The following is a 19446-nucleotide window of genomic DNA, read 5'->3' as shown; positions in this document are numbered from 1 at the left end:
TTTTTTTTTTTGTAATCCATTTGTATAATGAGGACGAGACGCAATTAACTTCCCCAGTGGAATTAAAATAAAAGACAGATCATCCAAACCTCATTAGCTCCAAACGATTATATCCACACGTGTTCGGCGGCGACAATTAAAAAAAAATACACACACAACACGAATTATGAATTAAAGCACTAATCGCATGTGCGACAAATACTTAATCGATCGCGCTGACGATGCCCCAAAAGATGCCACCATTGCCCAGCCTATCCTTCCTGGTGACAGCCTTGGTTCTGTCATCTTGGTGGTTGTGCCAAGGCAGTGTAGGAAAGCACAAAGATCTTATAATCCCTCCCTTTGGATGACTTCTTCAATTATTCATATTCCACAACCGTGCCCCTTTGTCCAACAAAAATCGAGAGGCATGAGAACTGGAAGTAAAAGTTTGGAGTATCCACTCGTAATTAGCGCACGCTGATGAGCCTCCTTCCCCCCGCGCTAATTGCCGATTTAATTTTCGCCGTGCATTTTAATCAGTGAAAACGAACTTGGGCAAATCATCCGTTCTCGCTGGTTGCACCGCCGCCCGTAGTTGGCTGCGTGCCCGATGCCCATCGTCTTTGCGGAACCGGGGCGACGTTCCTCCTCCAAACCCTGCAGGTACCAGCTCTGAGAAAGGTCTACCACTTCTGTGGTCGATTATATACAACATAAACAAAACGAACAGGAGGAGTTTGCCCATTTCTTGATTGGGTGGCAAATAGGGGGCATGCAAAAAAAAAAGAAAAAAAAAAGTGGGGGCTGCCGAAAACGTTCCCACAGCCCCCCTGCCCAATTTGGCCGAGTTGCAGGCGGGCTGGTCTGGAGGTTACCGCCTCCCCAAAGAGTCTGATAGAGTGATTCTGTGCCCCCTCCATCAGGTCCCTGCTTGGCTGTTGTGGGTGGCACCCCCCTTGTCTCTTGTCTCCCATACTGGTTGATGGCGTAAAGAATCTACAGTCTTAGCCATTCATCTCCCTGGTGATTGCTGTGAATGTAGATAAATCGCAAATGCCTGCCTCCTCCTTCCCTCTCTGGCATAGCCTGGCTTGCTGCTGAAGTGGAGTTTCATACTTCTGGTATTTCCTCTTCTTAAAAATCTCAAAATGTCGATATCGAGCCACACCTGGAAAAAGTCCACAAAGCGGGGGAATTGTTCTTTTCTTCGTTGAACGGATTAAAACGATCAGTGCGTCATTAAGAGAGAATGCATTAATTAAACCCCATCTGGTTAGTTGATTATAATTTTATGTGCTGGCTCATTAGTATGCATCCTCATGTTTGCAGATTCTCTTTCTTGCCCCTTTTTTTGTGTTTAGCTTTTCTAAACAGCTGCTGTTCTGCCATTGGCACCGTCCCCCAGGTCCTCTCGTGTTGAAAGGCAATTGGCAGATTGGCAGCATCTGACGCCCGTGGTAGACATTCTTCCTTGCATTGGTTGGCAGGCGTTTGACAAGAAGTGGTGGTTTATATAGAGCAAAATTAAATACAAAAAGGGGGTTGCGGGGTTGGCACACAAAAAAACACCTCCCCTTTTTGTATAACAGCTTGCTGCTTTAGTTTGATTTTAGTCTTGTTTTTCTTGCGCCAATTTGTTTTCATTTACAGCCGCTTCGTTGCCTTATTGAATCCGTCACGCTAATTAGCTGCGCAAACTTTTCAGTTTAATTAGTCAACAAAAGCACCACCGTTGTCTTTGTTTGTTCTTGATTCCAGTCGTCTTTGCCAACTGAGCCGCATCGGGGTACGTACATGTTCACCTTGTCCCTCATTCCGCAACAGATGCCACTGCAAAGATCCTGGTATCGTGTTTAACAAAATCACCTTGGCATCTCCAGGTAACACATCGCCGCGCTTCTGTAAATGTTGAAATGTGCCACATGTATCCACCCGGTGTCTGCAGTATGGTTGCCAGCAAGGAAGTTGGCATGGCAAATGCTGCCTGGCTGGCAGACTGCCTGCTTGGCACAGGGAAATGCGCAGTAGGAGAGAAGAAAGCGAGGAAGAGAGAGGGAGGCGCTTCCTCTTGCCCCGCCTCCAATGCCTTTCAGTGGACCGCGCCACCATTGCCATTTTGTCCGTAAAAGTGTGGATACACTTTACCTTTCCCGTCGGTTAGTGCGGGTTTAGTCGACTGCCATTTGGTGTCCATTACGATGGCATGCAAGTTTACGCCGCTTGTGTTGCCTTTCCCACTCCGATGCCAGGCAGGCATTATCGACTTCTTCACATTCTTAAATTCCGCTCTGAACATCACCGAATCACGGGCAGCAGATGGTATTCCCCTCCTTTTCCTGTTCGCTTTGAGTTAAGGTTTAGCCTTGTCCTCAAGAACCCCCACCAGCAATCCTACTTAAAATATTAGTTGTAAACACGCAGCTTAAAAATGACCGTTCTCTCTTGCCAAAATGAACCAAATGGCATGGGTCTTCGTGCATTTTTCTTGTGTCTACCCGCCTCCCCCCCCCACAGCGAACGCCAGTCTGCCTTGGTGCTGCCACTGAGTGGATGGCACCGTGCCAGCTTTTCCCTGCCACGATCCGCATTCGCAGCTTGTTTCTCGCGCTCGCCCATCCCCTATCCTCGTCTTGTCTTTTCGCACCCTCCCCTCCATCGCTTTCAGCTCTGCCACCCCCCCCCCCCCAACTTTGTTCCATAAGCCTGACATTAATTAACATACGGGTTAATTGATTCTAAGAGCTGATGAATTGCTGCAACATCTGTCGTAGGCTGGCTACCCCACTGCACCATTACCCTGGCATCGCCCGCTTGTCTACTTTGCCCTTCACTCCATGGAGGTGCTCAAAGCCCTGCAGCCCAGCATCTGAGGTGAGCAGTTTCCCTGCTCCCCTGTACGCTAGAAAGGATGCTCCTATTGGACTGTAGCTGATCGCAGTTGACGTTTGCCATCTGATCCCTGCGGAGAATGTTGTGTGGCATTTTGCTATAAATAATCAAAGTCCTCCTCCTAACCACCTCCCACCTTTCCCCCCCCCCTCTCAATCATGCTTATGTACTCTCTTTTCCTCATCCACTCAAGTTTCCAGGGAGACGGGAAAGATTTAAGTTTTAATTTTTGATTTTCCATAACCATCTGATCAGTAACAACACTAATCGCCGTACTGAACTTTTCATCTGCACTTAATTATCCTCCGTCTTATGTGAGCACCACTAGAAACGTTTACCACTGAATTAACGCGTCGTATTTGATTAATCAATTATCAGAAGCGTAATTATGAAATATGGCACGACTTACGTCTTCGCGTACCTATATTTGGAGCTGACGATGCTAAAAACACAAGGCTGTTTTGAATTATTTAATCATGTGATTTTTATTTATTTTTTTTTTTCCCCTCAACTGCAATTAATTAGTCTGTGGCATTATACTCGCATGCATAATTTCACATACTCATTAAGATGGATATGTGCGTGTTAGCGTCTTATTTTTGCACAGAATACTCAACCACACCATTTAATTAGACTCTAGAAGAGTCTGTCAGCATTTCATGGCAAGTATTTCCCTTCATGTGCTTTGGGACACTGACACACACGACTCGACTGAGGCAAAGATCGATGCAACGTTCTTCCCACTTTCTCATCTTTAAGCTTTTTTTTCATTATTAAATAAAAAGGAGCACAAGGCTTCTGAGGCAACAAGAGGAATCCATTATGCAAATCGCCTGTTATTTGCATAATGTCTTATGCCAGGAATATGCAAATGAGGCATATAATTTATGAGTGCCTGCATCTGTCTCGGAGTGTTCCCATAAGTTACAAAGAATATATATAGATTTTATTTTATTTTTATTTTTCGTTCTCTCTGATCTCAAACTGGCAAAGATGACAAAGCATGGAAAACAAGTTCTCACAGGCTATGGACCGTCAAAGAGTGAGAAAACTTGGCAGCTGGTGGCTAGGAGACAGGGGAGGGGACGTGGGGATGGCAGATATGGGGAGACTGGCACAATAAATTGCTTTTCAAAAGGGCGGTAGCTGTAAAACAATTGAGCGTGTTAGCGCGACACTAAAAGAAAGGGAAATGCAAATGTCAACAAGCCTCGTTTAGGGGGAAGTTGGAAGTTCCCCGCCGTCCCCCCACACTATTGGGTGCCGTCCTGCCCACTTGGCTGGGCGTGTGCCCCTCTGAGGAGCTGCCAGCTTTGCTTCTTTCCCCACAGGAGTGTCTGCGGAGTCATTCGTGATGTTGGCTGCGTACCGCAGCTTAGCTAGAGAGAGGGAGAGAGAGAGGGATGCTTCATGAGGAAATGTAAATGCATGAGTACGTAAGTATGTGAGAGCACGGGCTCCTCCGGCACCCAGGAATGCCAATGCTGCCTCGGCCAGCGCAGCGATGCTGAGAGCGGGGACCATCGCCAACGTCGTCGTCGTCAGGCATTCCCTGCTAATTACGTTCATTATTACCTTTTGCGTTTGGCCTGTTTTGCATACTTGATCGTGACACACTGTTACAAGAAGAGGGAGGGTGTGTGGAAAGAGGAAAAAAAATAGTCTGTATTTTGTTTTTTGGTACAGTCGACGGGAGAAGTGATCATCGTTTTTTTCTATGGTGCTCATCGCAAGGCCTCCTTTCGGAGCGAACAAACTTTAGATGTTTTTTTGGGGGGGGGGATTCTTCAGGACAACTTCAGGATTTTGCCCACTGGAACTACTTCCTTTGGATTGGGTATGAAGTTGGCATGACGCTGTGCTCGGATGACACTTTCCCCGGATTACTCTTTGCCCTGGGGATGTTCTCAATCCCTTTTGTAATATATTTACACAGAATTTTTACAGCCAAGTGTGTGCTTAACTGCTTTCAGAGCTCATTGTACACTACATGACTGCTAAGACTGATGATCCAGAGGTCGTGTGGCAGTCGGGCATCTGGATGGGTACGAGAGGATTTTCGGAGGCTGAGTGTATGGGGATGGAACTCTTGTCCTTGGTTTCAGACCGATCTGATGGCCGTGGCGCCTCTGTCTCTCGGCAGGTCTCCTGCTCGGAGATTCTGAGAGCCATTGTTAATTAAAGCGACGAGATCATTATCCACATTCATTTCATTCGCCTGGAAATTGTTTTGCTTTAAGATATGATTTCGTTTGGGTCATGATTATAAGCGTGATGTAATTGGGAGATTTTTTTTTTTTGCTAATAGCAATTCCTTTTCTTTTTTTTTTCCTTTACATCGCCATTAAGCCTTCATCTTAATTATGCACAGCAGACGTTTCATTATTCGCTTGCATACTGATGAGATTCTTGGAGATTTTTCTTTTTCTTTTTTTACAGCCGTTTCTTGAATGGTTTATGAGAAGATGTGTATTTCTTTTTTTTTGGCATTTTAATGAATACAGGACATTTCTAAACTGTAAAGCGGGATTTACACAGAACAAAAATAGTGTGACTGTTACTTCTTCACAATTATCAAGCTGTTTTCTGTTTCTCATGATGCTTTTGTAAGGATATGCTATATTACTGTTCCTTCATTTGTTAAACCAAAGAAAGACGAGTTTTTAATGTAGTTTGGCTGAGAAAAGGGATTAAAGAATTGAAATACCTCAAATGAGATTTGTGTTTTTTCCTTAAAAATAAACACTGACATTTATTAAATTCAAGAAGACATTGAATAAAAACGCCTGGTCATTTAACTCTAACATGAGTCAGCAGTTCACAAGGATGCTAAACTCTTCCCTTAAGATGGCAACCAAGAGGAGAGACCTTGGAATAAGAATTTAAGTTACATGAAGTGAAATAAAATGTCTGTTAATGGTAAAATAATTTGTTCTCTAATCTGTGTTTGCAGATCTGTAATGCTGACTTTTGTGGAATTAGCTAGTATAATAAAAATAATTGTATAAAAATGTTTTTTTAATTGCATGCAATCATTTTTGAACAGAAAAAAATAATTAGAAAATAATTGTAAATTTTGCTAGTGTAAACATTCATTGTTTTTACATTAAGATGGAAACATAATTCATGATAGATCACAATAGTGTGTCAGGTTAACATCATTTTGAAGTATGCACTGGTGTGCAACATAATGTTTAAACCATACTATATGAGAACAATAACCACGCATACACAACAAAAAAAAATGTCCCTATGTGCTAGTCAAAATTAGCGCTATATTGCGATCGCTGTATAATTGTTCAGTAATTACAGTTCGTTTTTTTTTTTACATTGCCGTGAAGCCGTTGTCTTAATTTTGCAAAGCAGACAGTTCATTAATTGCTTGCATACTAATGAAACCATTCAGTCAAACCTCTTCGAGCAGATAGATTAGCTTGCTTTATAAAATCACCGCACGGAAATGCTTTTAATCAGATATTTTTAGATTACTGTTTCATGGAAATAGTTATACTCGAAATAAATAAACTAATAAGTAAAGAACTAAAAAAAAATGTGTTTTTTTAATATTAATTGACTCTTTAATGTTAAGGAGGACTCACTTTTGGCAAGCCAATTTGAATGTGCACTCTAACACACTTTCAAATTCATTTATCTTTTAACGGAGCAGTCGAGTGTGTGGCCTTGATTGTCTTTGTGTAAAAAGCATCTCTAATCCTTGCTTCTGTGTTGTGTATTTGGCTAGTCTGATCAGAGCACACTAATGAAGATATATACACAGTGTTTGGTAAGATGAGAGGAGCCGTGTCAGCGCCACTCCGCTTAATTGTGTGTTGTGCAGTTTATTATCAGTATTAAGTAATCCCAGGTTCACACTGTATGATTTTGGCCAAATTTTGAGAATCCTAAAAAATTCCTCTAATCCTTGGCCAGAATCTGAAGTTTGAAATTTCCGCCGATTATTGACCATTGCGATAAAATTTGACCTCCAACGAAATTCTGACAACCGTTGAATCAAAAACCAATCGAAGCACGGAATCTGAAGATGAAATTAGTGAGACAACAACTTGCTCCAAACTAGGGATGCTAACGATTAACCGACGATTGTCGATAATAATTTAATCGATTAAACTGGTTGTTTAAGTGAGGGCGTCATTAGAGTGTGTAGTTTTGAGGTGCATGGAAAAATGAAGCAAGCGCGTCGTGTTAATATCTTCAAACCATGCAATAGAAGGCTAGCTGGCTAGCTTAGGTAGGCTAGCTGTTTATTTTGAAACATAACTAACCAAGGGTCTAAAAAAACCCTCCAAACAAGTGATTTTACTGAACATAAGAGCTACTCGCCACAATAAATGTACTTAGTATAAACAAGTAATAATATGCTGGTTGATGATCGAGTGACGATCTTCCAGTGCTTTTTCAGCTGTGTGATCTTATTCTATTGCGCATGCTTAAAGGACAACTCCGGCGCAAAATGAACCTTTGGTCTAATTACACATTGTTACCTAGTCAACCGTTATCTGAGATTTGTTTTCATGATTGCCGAATGTAAATAGTTTTATCTCTAAAAACAGTTTAGCCTATAACGCTAGTATATGGGGCATAGAGTAATGACAAATAAAAATTGCTTGTTATTACCACTAACAAGGCTCAAAATAGCCCCACAGTAACACGACAGCATAACAAGGGTCCCTACATTCAAACCGAAGCATTGAGAACTTTGTCAGTGTCCATACAGTTTAATAAGAAGATATTTTATACATGCAGTCAACTTCGCGAATACAGGAAGAATAGTCTCTACCAGTCGATCTACGAGCGCCGATCTAAGTGCGCTGAACTGTGCAGAATCTCATATCATGGTCCGTTGTTTCCAGAAGAAACACAAACAAACCGCTTTCTTCTCTTCAATATGTACACGTAGCCTACTGTTCGCGCTCATTTTATCACCTTATTCACATCTCACCAGCGCACTTGGATCGGCGTTCGTAGATCGACTGGTAGAGACTATATTTCAAAGATGGCTTCTTCCTGTATTCGCGAAGTTGACTGTGTGTATAAAATATCTGCTTATTAAACTGTATGGACACGGACAAAGTTCTCAATGCTTCGGTTTGAATGTAGAGACCCTTGTTATGCTACCATGTTACTGTGAGGCTATTTTGAGCCTTGTTAGTGGTAATAACAAGCGATTTTTATTTGTCATTACTCTATGCCCTATATACTAGCATTATACTAGCGTTATAGGCTAAACTGTTTTTAGAGATAAAACTATTTACATTCGGCAATCATGAAAACAAATCTCAGATAACGGTTGACTAGGTAGCAATGTGTAATTAGACTAAAGGTTCATTTTGCGCAGGTGTTGTCCTTTAACCAAGACCTCTCAATCTGAGTGATCAAACCAATCCAAGTGCACTCCAGCTGTAACACAGTCTCCAGTTGATCTCCACACATCGTCCCTACCCATACCCGAAATCCAGTTTCCATTGGTTGAACTTTCAAATTGCTCTAATGTGCACAAACACATATAATCTATATATAACCTTTATATGGTTAGGTTCAGTCGAATTATGTATTAATTTAATTCTGATTCTGATTGGTAATAGGCACTTATCTAAAGCTAAAAGGAGTTTCGTGCTTCTGACAAGTGCTTTTGACCTTCTTTTTATCTGAATGGTATGCAGAAAACACTTGAGTTTTTCATACTTGGAAAAAAACGTGGAAAACTATTAAAATGGGAAAGGAGGGAACAGTTAACGAACGTGAACGTTTATTAAACAACATTAACAGAGGTTAATAAATGCTTTAAAAATACATTTCTCATTGATAGTTCATGTTGTTTAAGGCATTATTATTGTAAATGAGACCTTCATGTAAAGTGTTGCTTTAATTCCTGTAATAAATTACTCAGCCTGTCATTCCGAACCAATTGGACTCTGTTGCCTAAAACACATAAAGAAATATTTAGCATAATGTCTAAGCTGCTCTTTCTCTTAAATGAAAGTGATAATTGCTGAGATGTTCATGGTCTTTATCCACTTTTATTGTACGGGAACAAACAACAACAACAAAACAAACAAATGGTTGGACAGGGTTTGGAACTTGAAGGTATAGGTGAGCATGATGGCAAATTTTTGACAATCTCCCTTTAAATAAAAAAAAGGTAATTATCTGCATTTAAGTGTCACAAGGGTTCTGATATTTCTGTCATCTTGTAGTTCGACCCATTAACTTTTAAGTTTTCTGCACTTTAATTTGAGTTAATTCATGAATGTAAGATACTTTTAATTAAAACGTTTCAGGGTCAGTCTTACACAATTTCACTCATGTTCGGGTCTGAACTTTAACAACGTTTTCCATTCATTACAGTCCGGCTGGGCGCTTGAGTTGTGTCCTTTCATACCACTCGAGAGTGAATGAGACGTGGTACTTGATTAAAGCCCAATCCATGCACGCTCCTTCACGTTTGCCGTGCACCTTGACCCCTCGCTGCATGTCACATGGCTATCATTTATTTCACAAGATGCTCTCCTATAAAACTGGCAATCTAGCTTCAGCTGTGTGAAGGTTTTAGCATGCTGAGTAACAGCTTCGTAGAGCACAAAGACACAAATAGGACCGGGCTATGAATAATTGAGGCGGCCCTTGGAAAAGATGGAGATTGGTGCTCTCTGAAAGGACCTAGACTGCTTTCTGTCATGGTAATCACATAAGTGACTCAAAACACTTCAAGTAAACAATCATCCATTCACGGGTAGATAGAGCGGAGCAGCTTGCTTTGTGTTTGATGTTTGACGTTCAACGTGCTCTTCACATGTACACAACTACATATTCTCAAAATCAAGTCGGTTGCGCACTTGTTGGCGTATCCATTTGCATGTGTATGGCTGTAGTGGCAGTGCTTTAAAGAGGATAAACTTAAGGTTGTGATTTGACCAAGGTTGGCGCGCAGTTTAGTTGTTAACACGCTGATTAAAGACTTGCTACTAAAATATAAACTACAAACTAGCATCCGTTAATTAGTCAGCTGTTGGGTTGGGTATCGTTTGAATTTGAACGATTCTGATTCCGATTGCGATTCCTTGTTTCGATTCCGGTTCCTAATGATTCTCGATTCCGATTCTTTTAAGAGGCAGGGTCAAAAAAGTTTAGCTAACCTTGCTAACCAACGGCCTTTCTGAAGGAAATAATCCTTTCTGAAGGAAATACTCCTTCTGTAAAAATACTCCTTTTGTCACAAATTTTGCATTTTGCCAAGATTTCGTTATTTTTAGAAAAGTGAAGCCACACTTTGGATCGCCGACGTAATGTACTCATGTTCGACTCGCGTGGTTATGCCTACACTTCCGGTAGACGCTTCTTCGTTGGTGTTGTTCAGCGGTTTCTTCTTCCGCTCGGCGGACTGTGAATATCGAAACTAGGAATCGAAATTTTAACTTTTGAACGATTCCGGGAAAAACCAAAAGTTAGTCTCGGTTCCAATCGATACTCGGTTCTCGATACCCAACCCTAACTGAGACCTTGGGTGTCTCTTGTAAAGCCTGATACTAATTGCATGTGACTGATTTGTTTCAGACACATTGGAAACAAGGGCCTTTACTTACATTTCTATAAGGGGCTGTTTACACGACATCGTTTTCAACTAAAAACGTAAAACCTTTTATGCATTTTGGCATTTACACAACATGGCATCATGACTTTGCGTAAACATACACGCCACTTTCAAGTCAAGTGGCGTGTTATCTATACTCATTTTGAGCTATCCGCGTGTATGCGTGTATGTCAATGCCGTTAAATGTCCGAGCGAAACGAAGCACAATGTAGATCTACATCTAGGGGAGCAATATTTTTTTTCCTAGGATGGTAGTGGAAGACTCTTACTGTAAATGGTATTGACCCCAGTGACGGGTGTGTTTAGGGACGGGGTTGGGGTAGGTCATATATTTATATATACAGTAATGTAACGTTAAGTCAGCGGCGTTCATAAACACTGAAAAGCGATTATGCGTGTTGATAGCACTCCAAAAATGGAAATACGAATTGGCGTGTCATACATTTCATGAGATCAGTCTGCGACAACAGCGTTTTGGGTGCGTAAAAACGCAAACTCTTGAAAACGGGTAATCTAATTTTTGCTAGCGATCCGCTAGCTGCCCTTCCAATAAGCATGCCGTCTAAAAACCCAGCCCGTTCTCATCAAGCGTTGACATCCAACGCACATGGCACCCTTTAGCGTCAATATGAGACGCAGATATATATTGGGCAGAAGGCGCCTCCTAGTGGTCTAACCCTAACCCTACCCCAGACCTAAACCTACCCATAACCAAAGCGTGTTATATAGATGCTAAAGGGTGCCATGTGCGTTGGATGTCTATGCTTTGGCAAAAGCGTCGTATATGACGCCTTGGGATGAGTATGCGTTGAAAAACCGTGTCTCTGTAGGCTGCCTAGTCTCTGAGATCTGCACACAAAAACAATGGGTTCACCAACCACTAAAAGCTAAATAAACAGTGTTCCAAGTTACCAATCACCGACGGGGTGGGTGTTGTGTGGTTTTGCGCTTGTGCACAGCTGAACGCAAAGTCGACGCTAACCCTAACCCTTCATAGGCCCTACCTATTATGAAACGGCGTGTCTGTCGCAACTACACTGAAATTTCCATGATAAGCAAGCGTTCACACAATATAAACGTATTACATATGAGAACAGTAGCGGAGTGGCAATCGGGAGAGTCGGGAGTTTTCCCGGTGGGCCGGTAGTGTTACGAGGAAATGTATTTATTGGAAGTTCGCCATGGCCCAAGCTAAGGGAAGAAAACTATTTTTTTTTACATTTTTTATAACGGAGCATATATTTGCACTAAATGCCTGTCTTTACAGCAAAACGACACCCGTCATAGAACAGCCTCAGTGGCGTAGGTCGTAGGGCGTGAAGTGTTTGAATGCAGCTTTTTGATGCGCTGAACGCGAGTTCGAATCCGCCTTGCCGAACTCTCTCTTCTCCCTTTTCCCAACACAGATATGTAAAGATGTAAAATGTAAAACCTAATTTTATATTTTATATTATATTTTGCCAACGAACTAAAATTGAAACCATATGGCGTTGCGCCATTATAATAACTGACATTAGAATAGCATCCAGTTTGTTCTGCGTGATTACTTTGCTCTCGCGATCATCTGGTGTTTTCTCTTAAATAAAAGCTCAAGGGTTTATTTCTTGCAAGTGAAGAAATTAGGACAAAAGTATTTTAATTTTCCTATATTATAGTGTAATGTAGGTTAAAATATACTTTTGAAATACTCATTTTCATTTACACATTTATAGGCTATAAATGGATTTTACAGTACGTCATAGGAATAATTATAAATCATTATTACATTATTATAATAATTGTTTGGCATCCTAAAACACCATTGATAATGTAATCCAAACTAAGACTCTCATAACTAAAAAAATATTTGAGCCCTCTATATTGTCCTGGTACAAATTAATGTTTTTTCTTTGTTCAACGAGCAGTTCATGGGTCTTAATTTCGATCTCTCAGAGAGCATGAGATTGATGCATTATAACCTTAAAATTTCCTTAAACTTTTCTTGCGGGGGAGCATGCCCCCGAACCCCCCTAGAGGCACAGAGTCCACTCAACTACTTTTAGAAAGTACTATGGGAAAGAACGACCATTTATGAACTTTACTCTAGCATACTAGTACAACAAAGTTCCCTTTAAATCAGTAAAACTGTAAATGCTATTGGCTAATCGTGCCGGCGACGAGGGCCGGTGGTCTACGAAATTTCCCGGTAGATTTTTTGGTCCCACTCCGCCCCTGTATGAGAAATATCGATTTCGTATAAAACTACTACACCATTGATGAACTTAGCTATACGTGCCATTTATGTCAGAGGGAGCTATTTCAGGCCCTGTAGAGATTTAGTGAAATGCCCAAACTTTTTTATTTTGCTACTTCGCCATTTTGAATATACACATTTATAATATTTGTGTTATTGCTACTATTTTTGTTATTTACCTTAGAGTAATTAAAAAAAAATAATTAATTACAATTATTATTGTGGGAGTATTTTTCAAAATACTAATTACTTGTATTTTATTTAAATACATTTTTCACATCAGTATTTTGTATTTTATTTAAATACATTTCATGAGCCAGTATTTGTATTTTGTAACAAAATAGTTTTTGATGTATTTTTGCCCACCTCTGACAACAATCAACACAAAACGTTGTCAGATTCACGTGCATCTGTTTCAGATAAAACCGAATGCTCTTGTTGCACTTGTCACTGGAGATTTCACTTAAAATGTTTTACGGCTGTGAAACGATTAATCGCGATTAATCGCATCCAAAATAAAAGTTTGTGTTTACATAATATATGTTTGTGTAGTGTGTATAATTATTTTGTATGTATAAATACACATACATGCATGTATACATTTAAGAAATATTTGCATGCACTTTATACTGTATATTTACACAAAATTAATATTATACATAAATATAAATATTTGATACACTAATAACACATTTTTCTTAAATATATACATGCATATGTTTGTATTTATATAAACAAAATAATTATACACACCACACACACATATATTATGTAAACACAAACTTTTATTTTGGATGCGATTAATCGCGATTAATCGTTTCAGAGCCCTAAAATGTTTGCAAAATTGTCCATTGGCACGTTTTTTCCTCTTGGACTGGGTTGATCTGAAGTTAGCCCACTTAATGCGAGTTATTTCTGACGTATTCATTTTCATTTAGCTGAACCTGAACACTGATCTGGTGTCTCTCTGTCTCCCTCTCCCCACTACTAGATGTCTGAGATATGATGGAATCCAGTCGGGATGTTGTACTGGAGCCGCCTGAGGAATCTCTCTCAGATCAAAGCACCAAAGCTAAAGTAAGTTTCAAACTATTGATTTTCATGAAGCTTGTGTTCCAAACCTTACCGAGCTGCCTGTCTCACTTACTTTTCTGGGGAAGTAAACTTGCTCGGTAGCTCACCTGGTACAGCATTGCACTTGTGATGCGAAGCACTCGGGTCAATAAAAAACGTAACTATTTGTGTCACATTTGCTTTTATTAACACACTGTAAAAAATATTTTCAAGATTTGTTATCACAACATATTTTCTTTTGTCAAATCAACTTTATAATAATTTATTTAGTTGAGATAACTTATTATTTTGAGTTTCTGATGATTAAATTAATATACTTCATTGTATTAACTCACTTTTTCCAGTTCAATCAACTTAAAATTTTAAGGCAACCCAGGTTACTTACTTTTTTAAGTTAAACCATCAATATTTTTTTACAGTGCAGTCGGTTAGGTTTAGTGTAGGTGGTGTGTTATTTTCAAACGCGATAGAACATTAAACTTTTAGCGTCACTCACTAGACATTTTATTTATGAACTGATGCAATATGAACAAGTCATTTTTTTGGAGTATCATTTTGCAGAAATGTCGCCTCAGGCACTTTTTGCTAAGGAGACTGGGTTGAAGAGTCAACTGTTTTTCATGATTATTCAGCCCTAAATACAACACATTTAGAAATTATATTTTTCTTGATTCTTTCCACTGTCTTGGGATGAACATTTAAAGAGTTTGTCACTATGGATAAAAAACTAAAGGCATCTTATAAGGCAACATCATTTTTCTACCTTGTACTTTCAGGATTGTCAATGCAGGTACTGTAAGTAGCTCACTAATCATCGCAATAGACCCATTTTTTTTTTTTACATGACAACAGCCACTACTGACTGGATGCCACTGTGTGTTGTTGCATATGCAGTGCATGACCTCATTCCCGTTCCTCTGCTCTCCATCTGCTAAATGGAAAAACCCATGTACTCCCATGTGTCTTTATTCAGCGTATTGCACCTGCCTGAGCGTAAGGAGGACCTGGCTGAAACACATAGATACCCCTGAGGGTATCTGATGCTTGGTTAGGCAGTTATGTTAACTATAGCATACCATAAACGCCTACATAAGCAAAGAACTGAATAATTCACAGTGCTTGGCAGATCTGTAATTAATAGTATCCCTCCATAATTCATTTATGCTGCCCATGAGGCCCAAAATGAGGTGACCTGATGGTCAGACCAAACATGTCCATGTTCCTTCATTTTGCCTGAAGGTGATGTCCTCATGAATACCGTACATGTATAGGCACTTGTTTGCTAATGTTAGCATTATGCTGCATCTTGCTTTATTATTGCTTTTAGGCGTTTTTTGTGAAATCCAGCAATCTTAACCCTTTAACTGACTTCTCAACCAAACGGTTGAGCACATTTTGAGTCACTATATTTTATTGAAAGGCATACCAAACTTAACTCAAACTGATTAAGCCATCTCTATCATCTGGTTGAGGTATATTATACCCAAAAAATTCCACTAGATTCCACAGCTCTTGTCACAACACTTCTTCTAACATGGATGTCAGAAACAAATAAATCACCCCAGCCATGTGAACTGTTTTTGGTGAAATATTGCAAGCTAAGCATTTTTTTTTTTTGCATATTACACTGTATGTAAGGGCCTTAACTTTACAAAATGATGTGGTGCTATGAAAAAACGTAAGTATATTTGTAATAATTTTTCAAAAACATGCTCAACCAAATGGTTGATTTGGCGCATAACGGTTTATTGCCCATTCTCTTTTTGAGAATGGACATTACAATGCACTATTAAAACTTGGTTGTAATTCAAGTATGCTTTGGAATAAAGACCAAAGTTTAGTCTTGTTTTCAAGAAACCAATCAGCAGATTATTGCTGAAGTAAAATCACTTCAAAGTATGAAAAGTATGAAAAAGTTATGGAAGTTTTAAATTTACATTAAATCAAATATACTCTACTAAATATTAATAAATAATAAACTAATATTATAATTTTTTCTTTTTATAAAAATATTTTTTTCCTATAAAATTACTATAAAATCAAAGCCATATATCTAACCAAGTTGTGTTCCAAATCTGAAGTTGATATCACAAAAATTGAAGTTCTCATGAGATTTTGTTTAGGCGTAATACCAAAAATGACATAAATTCAATTGAATTTAATTGTATGTAGTCTGCTGTAACAAATCAATACATTTCTGTCCAAATATCACTTCTGTTACAAAATATGGAACCTTGAGACTCGGACTTTTCTGACAATGTGTTTTGTCAAGACTAGAAAAGGGTTTGATCATAAATTATGATGGGAAATGAAAAAGTATGGCAAATTATGTGTATGAAATCCGGTACTGTTTATTACCATTAAGTGACATCGCAACCATTTGGTAGAGGGTGATATTTTAAAAATGATGGGATGTGTTGAAAAAAAAAAATACATTGAGTGTGGTTACTAGAGACATAAGAAGATAAGAAATGCAAACAACTTGGTCCACTTCTAGGAATCCACATGATCTGGAATTTCATTTGAGAATAGATTTTCCTTAGCAGATTTGCCCAGATTCGCGACGTTGACCAAAATAAAGTTGCTTGGTTTGAAAGTGACTTCTGCATGAGCTGTGCTACGTACATCACTACACTATTGACAAGGGACATTTTTGCCTTCAGAATTTCTCTAATGTGACCATACCTTAAGAGAATATTCAGGGTTATTTATTAACAAATGTTGGTCTGTTTCGAAATGTTGCTTTGTGAAAGCTAATCAAATTAAGGATAAAATGCAACGTTGTACTAGTTTTCTCAAAAGGTAGTAGTGTACTTGCTCACAACATTAAAGTCGGCATGAAATGAAAATAATTTTTCTTAACAAAAAGTTTTGACCTCATATTTTTTGTTAACTTTCATTCATTTGCCTCTGTTTGTCTCAAAATGAGGTCCACAATCAATGCAACAATCGAAGTCCCAATCTTAATTTTTTTACATTTTGAAAATCCGTTACACTCGGATGCATGTTATAATATACATATTAAATTAATCATATATAATAAATAATTTTAAATCTACTTTAAAAGCTGTTAGCTCACTCATTCACTCAAAAAAAAAAAAACTCTTTGAATGAACGTAAAAAAATATTGGAAAGGATTTCTACATGATTAACTTGCTTTATTTCAGCATTATGCAATTCTGTTATTCCAATTTAATGTACTTGCATTGGGTCAACTTAATCTATTAAAGTTGATTCAACTTATTTACCATGGTTGGGAATAGCTTAATTTAATATTGTCAGTGAATTTATAAAGGCTCCCTGATATGCTTCAGGTATTCAAATTCATAATATTCACTCATACAATACAATACAATTTATTTTAGTGACATACTAATATATTTCTTGACCATAACCAGGTAGTAGCTACCAATACCACTTGTTAGGATCTTAAATTATAAGATTTATAGTTTCATTTGCTGAATCAGTTTTCATCCAAACCAAATGCTCCACTCTTCTTCACAATGGTATCCCACTGTAATTTAAATGGTACCAATAATTGCAATGTAATTGAACATTAAACACAATTACGCACTATAAAGTCGTCCCCTTTTCTCATTTTCTCAAAAACACATAACATAACACTTAATTTAAACGTTCATTCTCTCTTAATTGAGCCATATGCAAAGCATGCTGGGAACTAACAAGCCCAGTTTGAGTTTATGCAACACAAATCATTCATGTAATCCAACACAAACGGATTACGTAAACTTAAATTTTACAAATATTTAAGCAGATTGAACACAATCGAATTAAGTTTGGACAAAATGTATAGCAATTGTGTTGCTTAAGCTCATTTTAATTAAGCAATCTGAACAAGCAGCAAAAATCATTTTCATGTTTTAATCTGACCCATGTCATATCACGATCATATTCCCCTCCATTTCCTCTATTTACTAATTTTTTCTTTAGTAAAATGCTTAATAAAGGTAAGCGTCACATTGCTGCTTTACATTTGTCTTCTTTCCATAGTACACATTTTTAATTTTGTGTAAATTTGGTATTCAATGATTATCACCAATGACATTTTCACATTGAATGTTAATTGATTTTTGAGATATAGCTTCATATAGGATAAAGATCACGGTCTAAAATGATTATGCAATAAGAGAAGTTGATGTTAATTTGAGTGAAAGTCTTAATTTCTTTGATAGATGCGCCCTGATATCCACGTTCGCAGACAATGGTGGGGCATTAGAGCTGCTATTGATCTTGCATATTTAAACAGCTCCAAACTAAGAGAAAGGCTTAGAAGGGCACAACTAATTAGTCAGTCGTCAATAAGTGACTCTAAGATGCAGAATGGCTAGAACTGGCTTTGATTGAAAGGCCCGCTTATCTTTTACATATCTGAATGAGAAGGGTTTCTTTTTTTCCTTGAGTAGAAGTGAGTAGAAGAGAGCTCTGTATGAATCATTAACTTAAAGCAGACCATGTCTGTTTCATCAGTCATTGAATACTTACTAATAGACTGTCAAATTGTTGCCTCTGGGTTATGCTGTGATAACCTTGGCCTTCGTCCATACACACACACATACGAGATGTGCTCTGGCAGGGAATCGGGTGATGTCAGCTGTCAGCCTTGGGGACAGCGGTTCAGTTTAGTGTCTACAAGCTCCTCCTTTTGAAGTCTGCCAAACATGAAGTGATTCCCAAAGCTGTTTTCTGACCTCAGATTATACATGGTGAAAGTCTTGTCCTGCACCATTTATGTTATAGTTATGATTATGATACCTCAAATCATGTGGCTTGCTGAGAACTTGTGTGCTATTCCTTTTCTGAGCAATCAGCTTTCCACCTACTGGATGATGAAACAAGCTAAAAAATCCAATATTTACATTGAAATAGAGACCCAAGGCACATGGACCAGAATATTATATAGACGTGGGTCGTATTTGATTTAGGTCAGAGAGTTACATAGGTTACCTATATATATATATAGTACTCTATATGAAGAGTTCAGATGCAAAAGCCTCTAAATGCCATTTGAAATTTCTTCTTTAATGATGATTTTTATCAAACTTGTATATTTAAGTTCAGTAATTTCACTTAAATGGCAATGATAATTACCTATTAATTGTTATTTAAGTGTTATCTATACGCATTTTGAGTTATCCGCGTGTATGCGTGTATGTCTACGCCGTTAAATGTCCGAGTGATTCCGCGTGTATGTACACGCCGTTAAATGTCTGAGCGAAACGAAGCAAAATGTAGATCTACATCTGGGGAGTGATATTTTTTTTCTTAGGATGGTAGGGGAAGACTCATAAATAGTAGTGACGGGTAGGTTTAGGGACGGGGTTGGGGTAGGTAATATATTTATATATACAGTAATGTAACGTTAAGTCAACGGCGTTCATAAACACGCTGAAAAGCGATTATGCGTGTTGATAGCACTCCAAAAATGGAAATACTAATTGGCGTGTCATACATACGCCATTTCATGAGATCAGTCTGTCTTAGTAAATGAACAGATCTGTCAATGACGCCCAGAGCACCCTTGCAATCACACACATTTTCTTCATAACATGTTAAAATCTAGTTAAAATAGTGAGTATTTATTGAATTCATCAGAACGATGAAGTTTGTCCTTACAAAGGGGCCATACATGGGGTCATCA

At 38.6% G+C, this 19446-nt stretch overlaps 1 protein-coding gene across 1 annotated transcript in view; it reads left to right on the top strand.

Annotated features, from left to right (window-relative positions):
* Positions 1 to 19446, top strand: part of pmfbp1 (polyamine modulated factor 1 binding protein 1) — a 300111-nt gene that overhangs the window by 44432 nt on the left and 236233 nt on the right. Inside the window, exon 2 of the mRNA XM_089119591.1 lies at positions 13705 to 13790. Within this exon, the coding sequence (XP_088975717.1) occupies positions 13716 to 13790 (75 nt within the window). The 5' untranslated portion in view covers positions 13705 to 13715. The remainder of the gene's footprint in view (positions 1 to 13704; positions 13791 to 19446) is intronic.

The sequence above is a fragment of the Pimephales promelas genome, chromosome 1, assembly GCF_988280905.1.
Source record: "Pimephales promelas chromosome 1, fPimPro1.hap1.1, whole genome shotgun sequence".
Lineage (NCBI taxonomy): Eukaryota > Metazoa > Chordata > Actinopteri > Cypriniformes > Leuciscidae > Pimephales > Pimephales promelas.
This window is presented reverse-complemented; position numbering and strand designations above follow the sequence as displayed.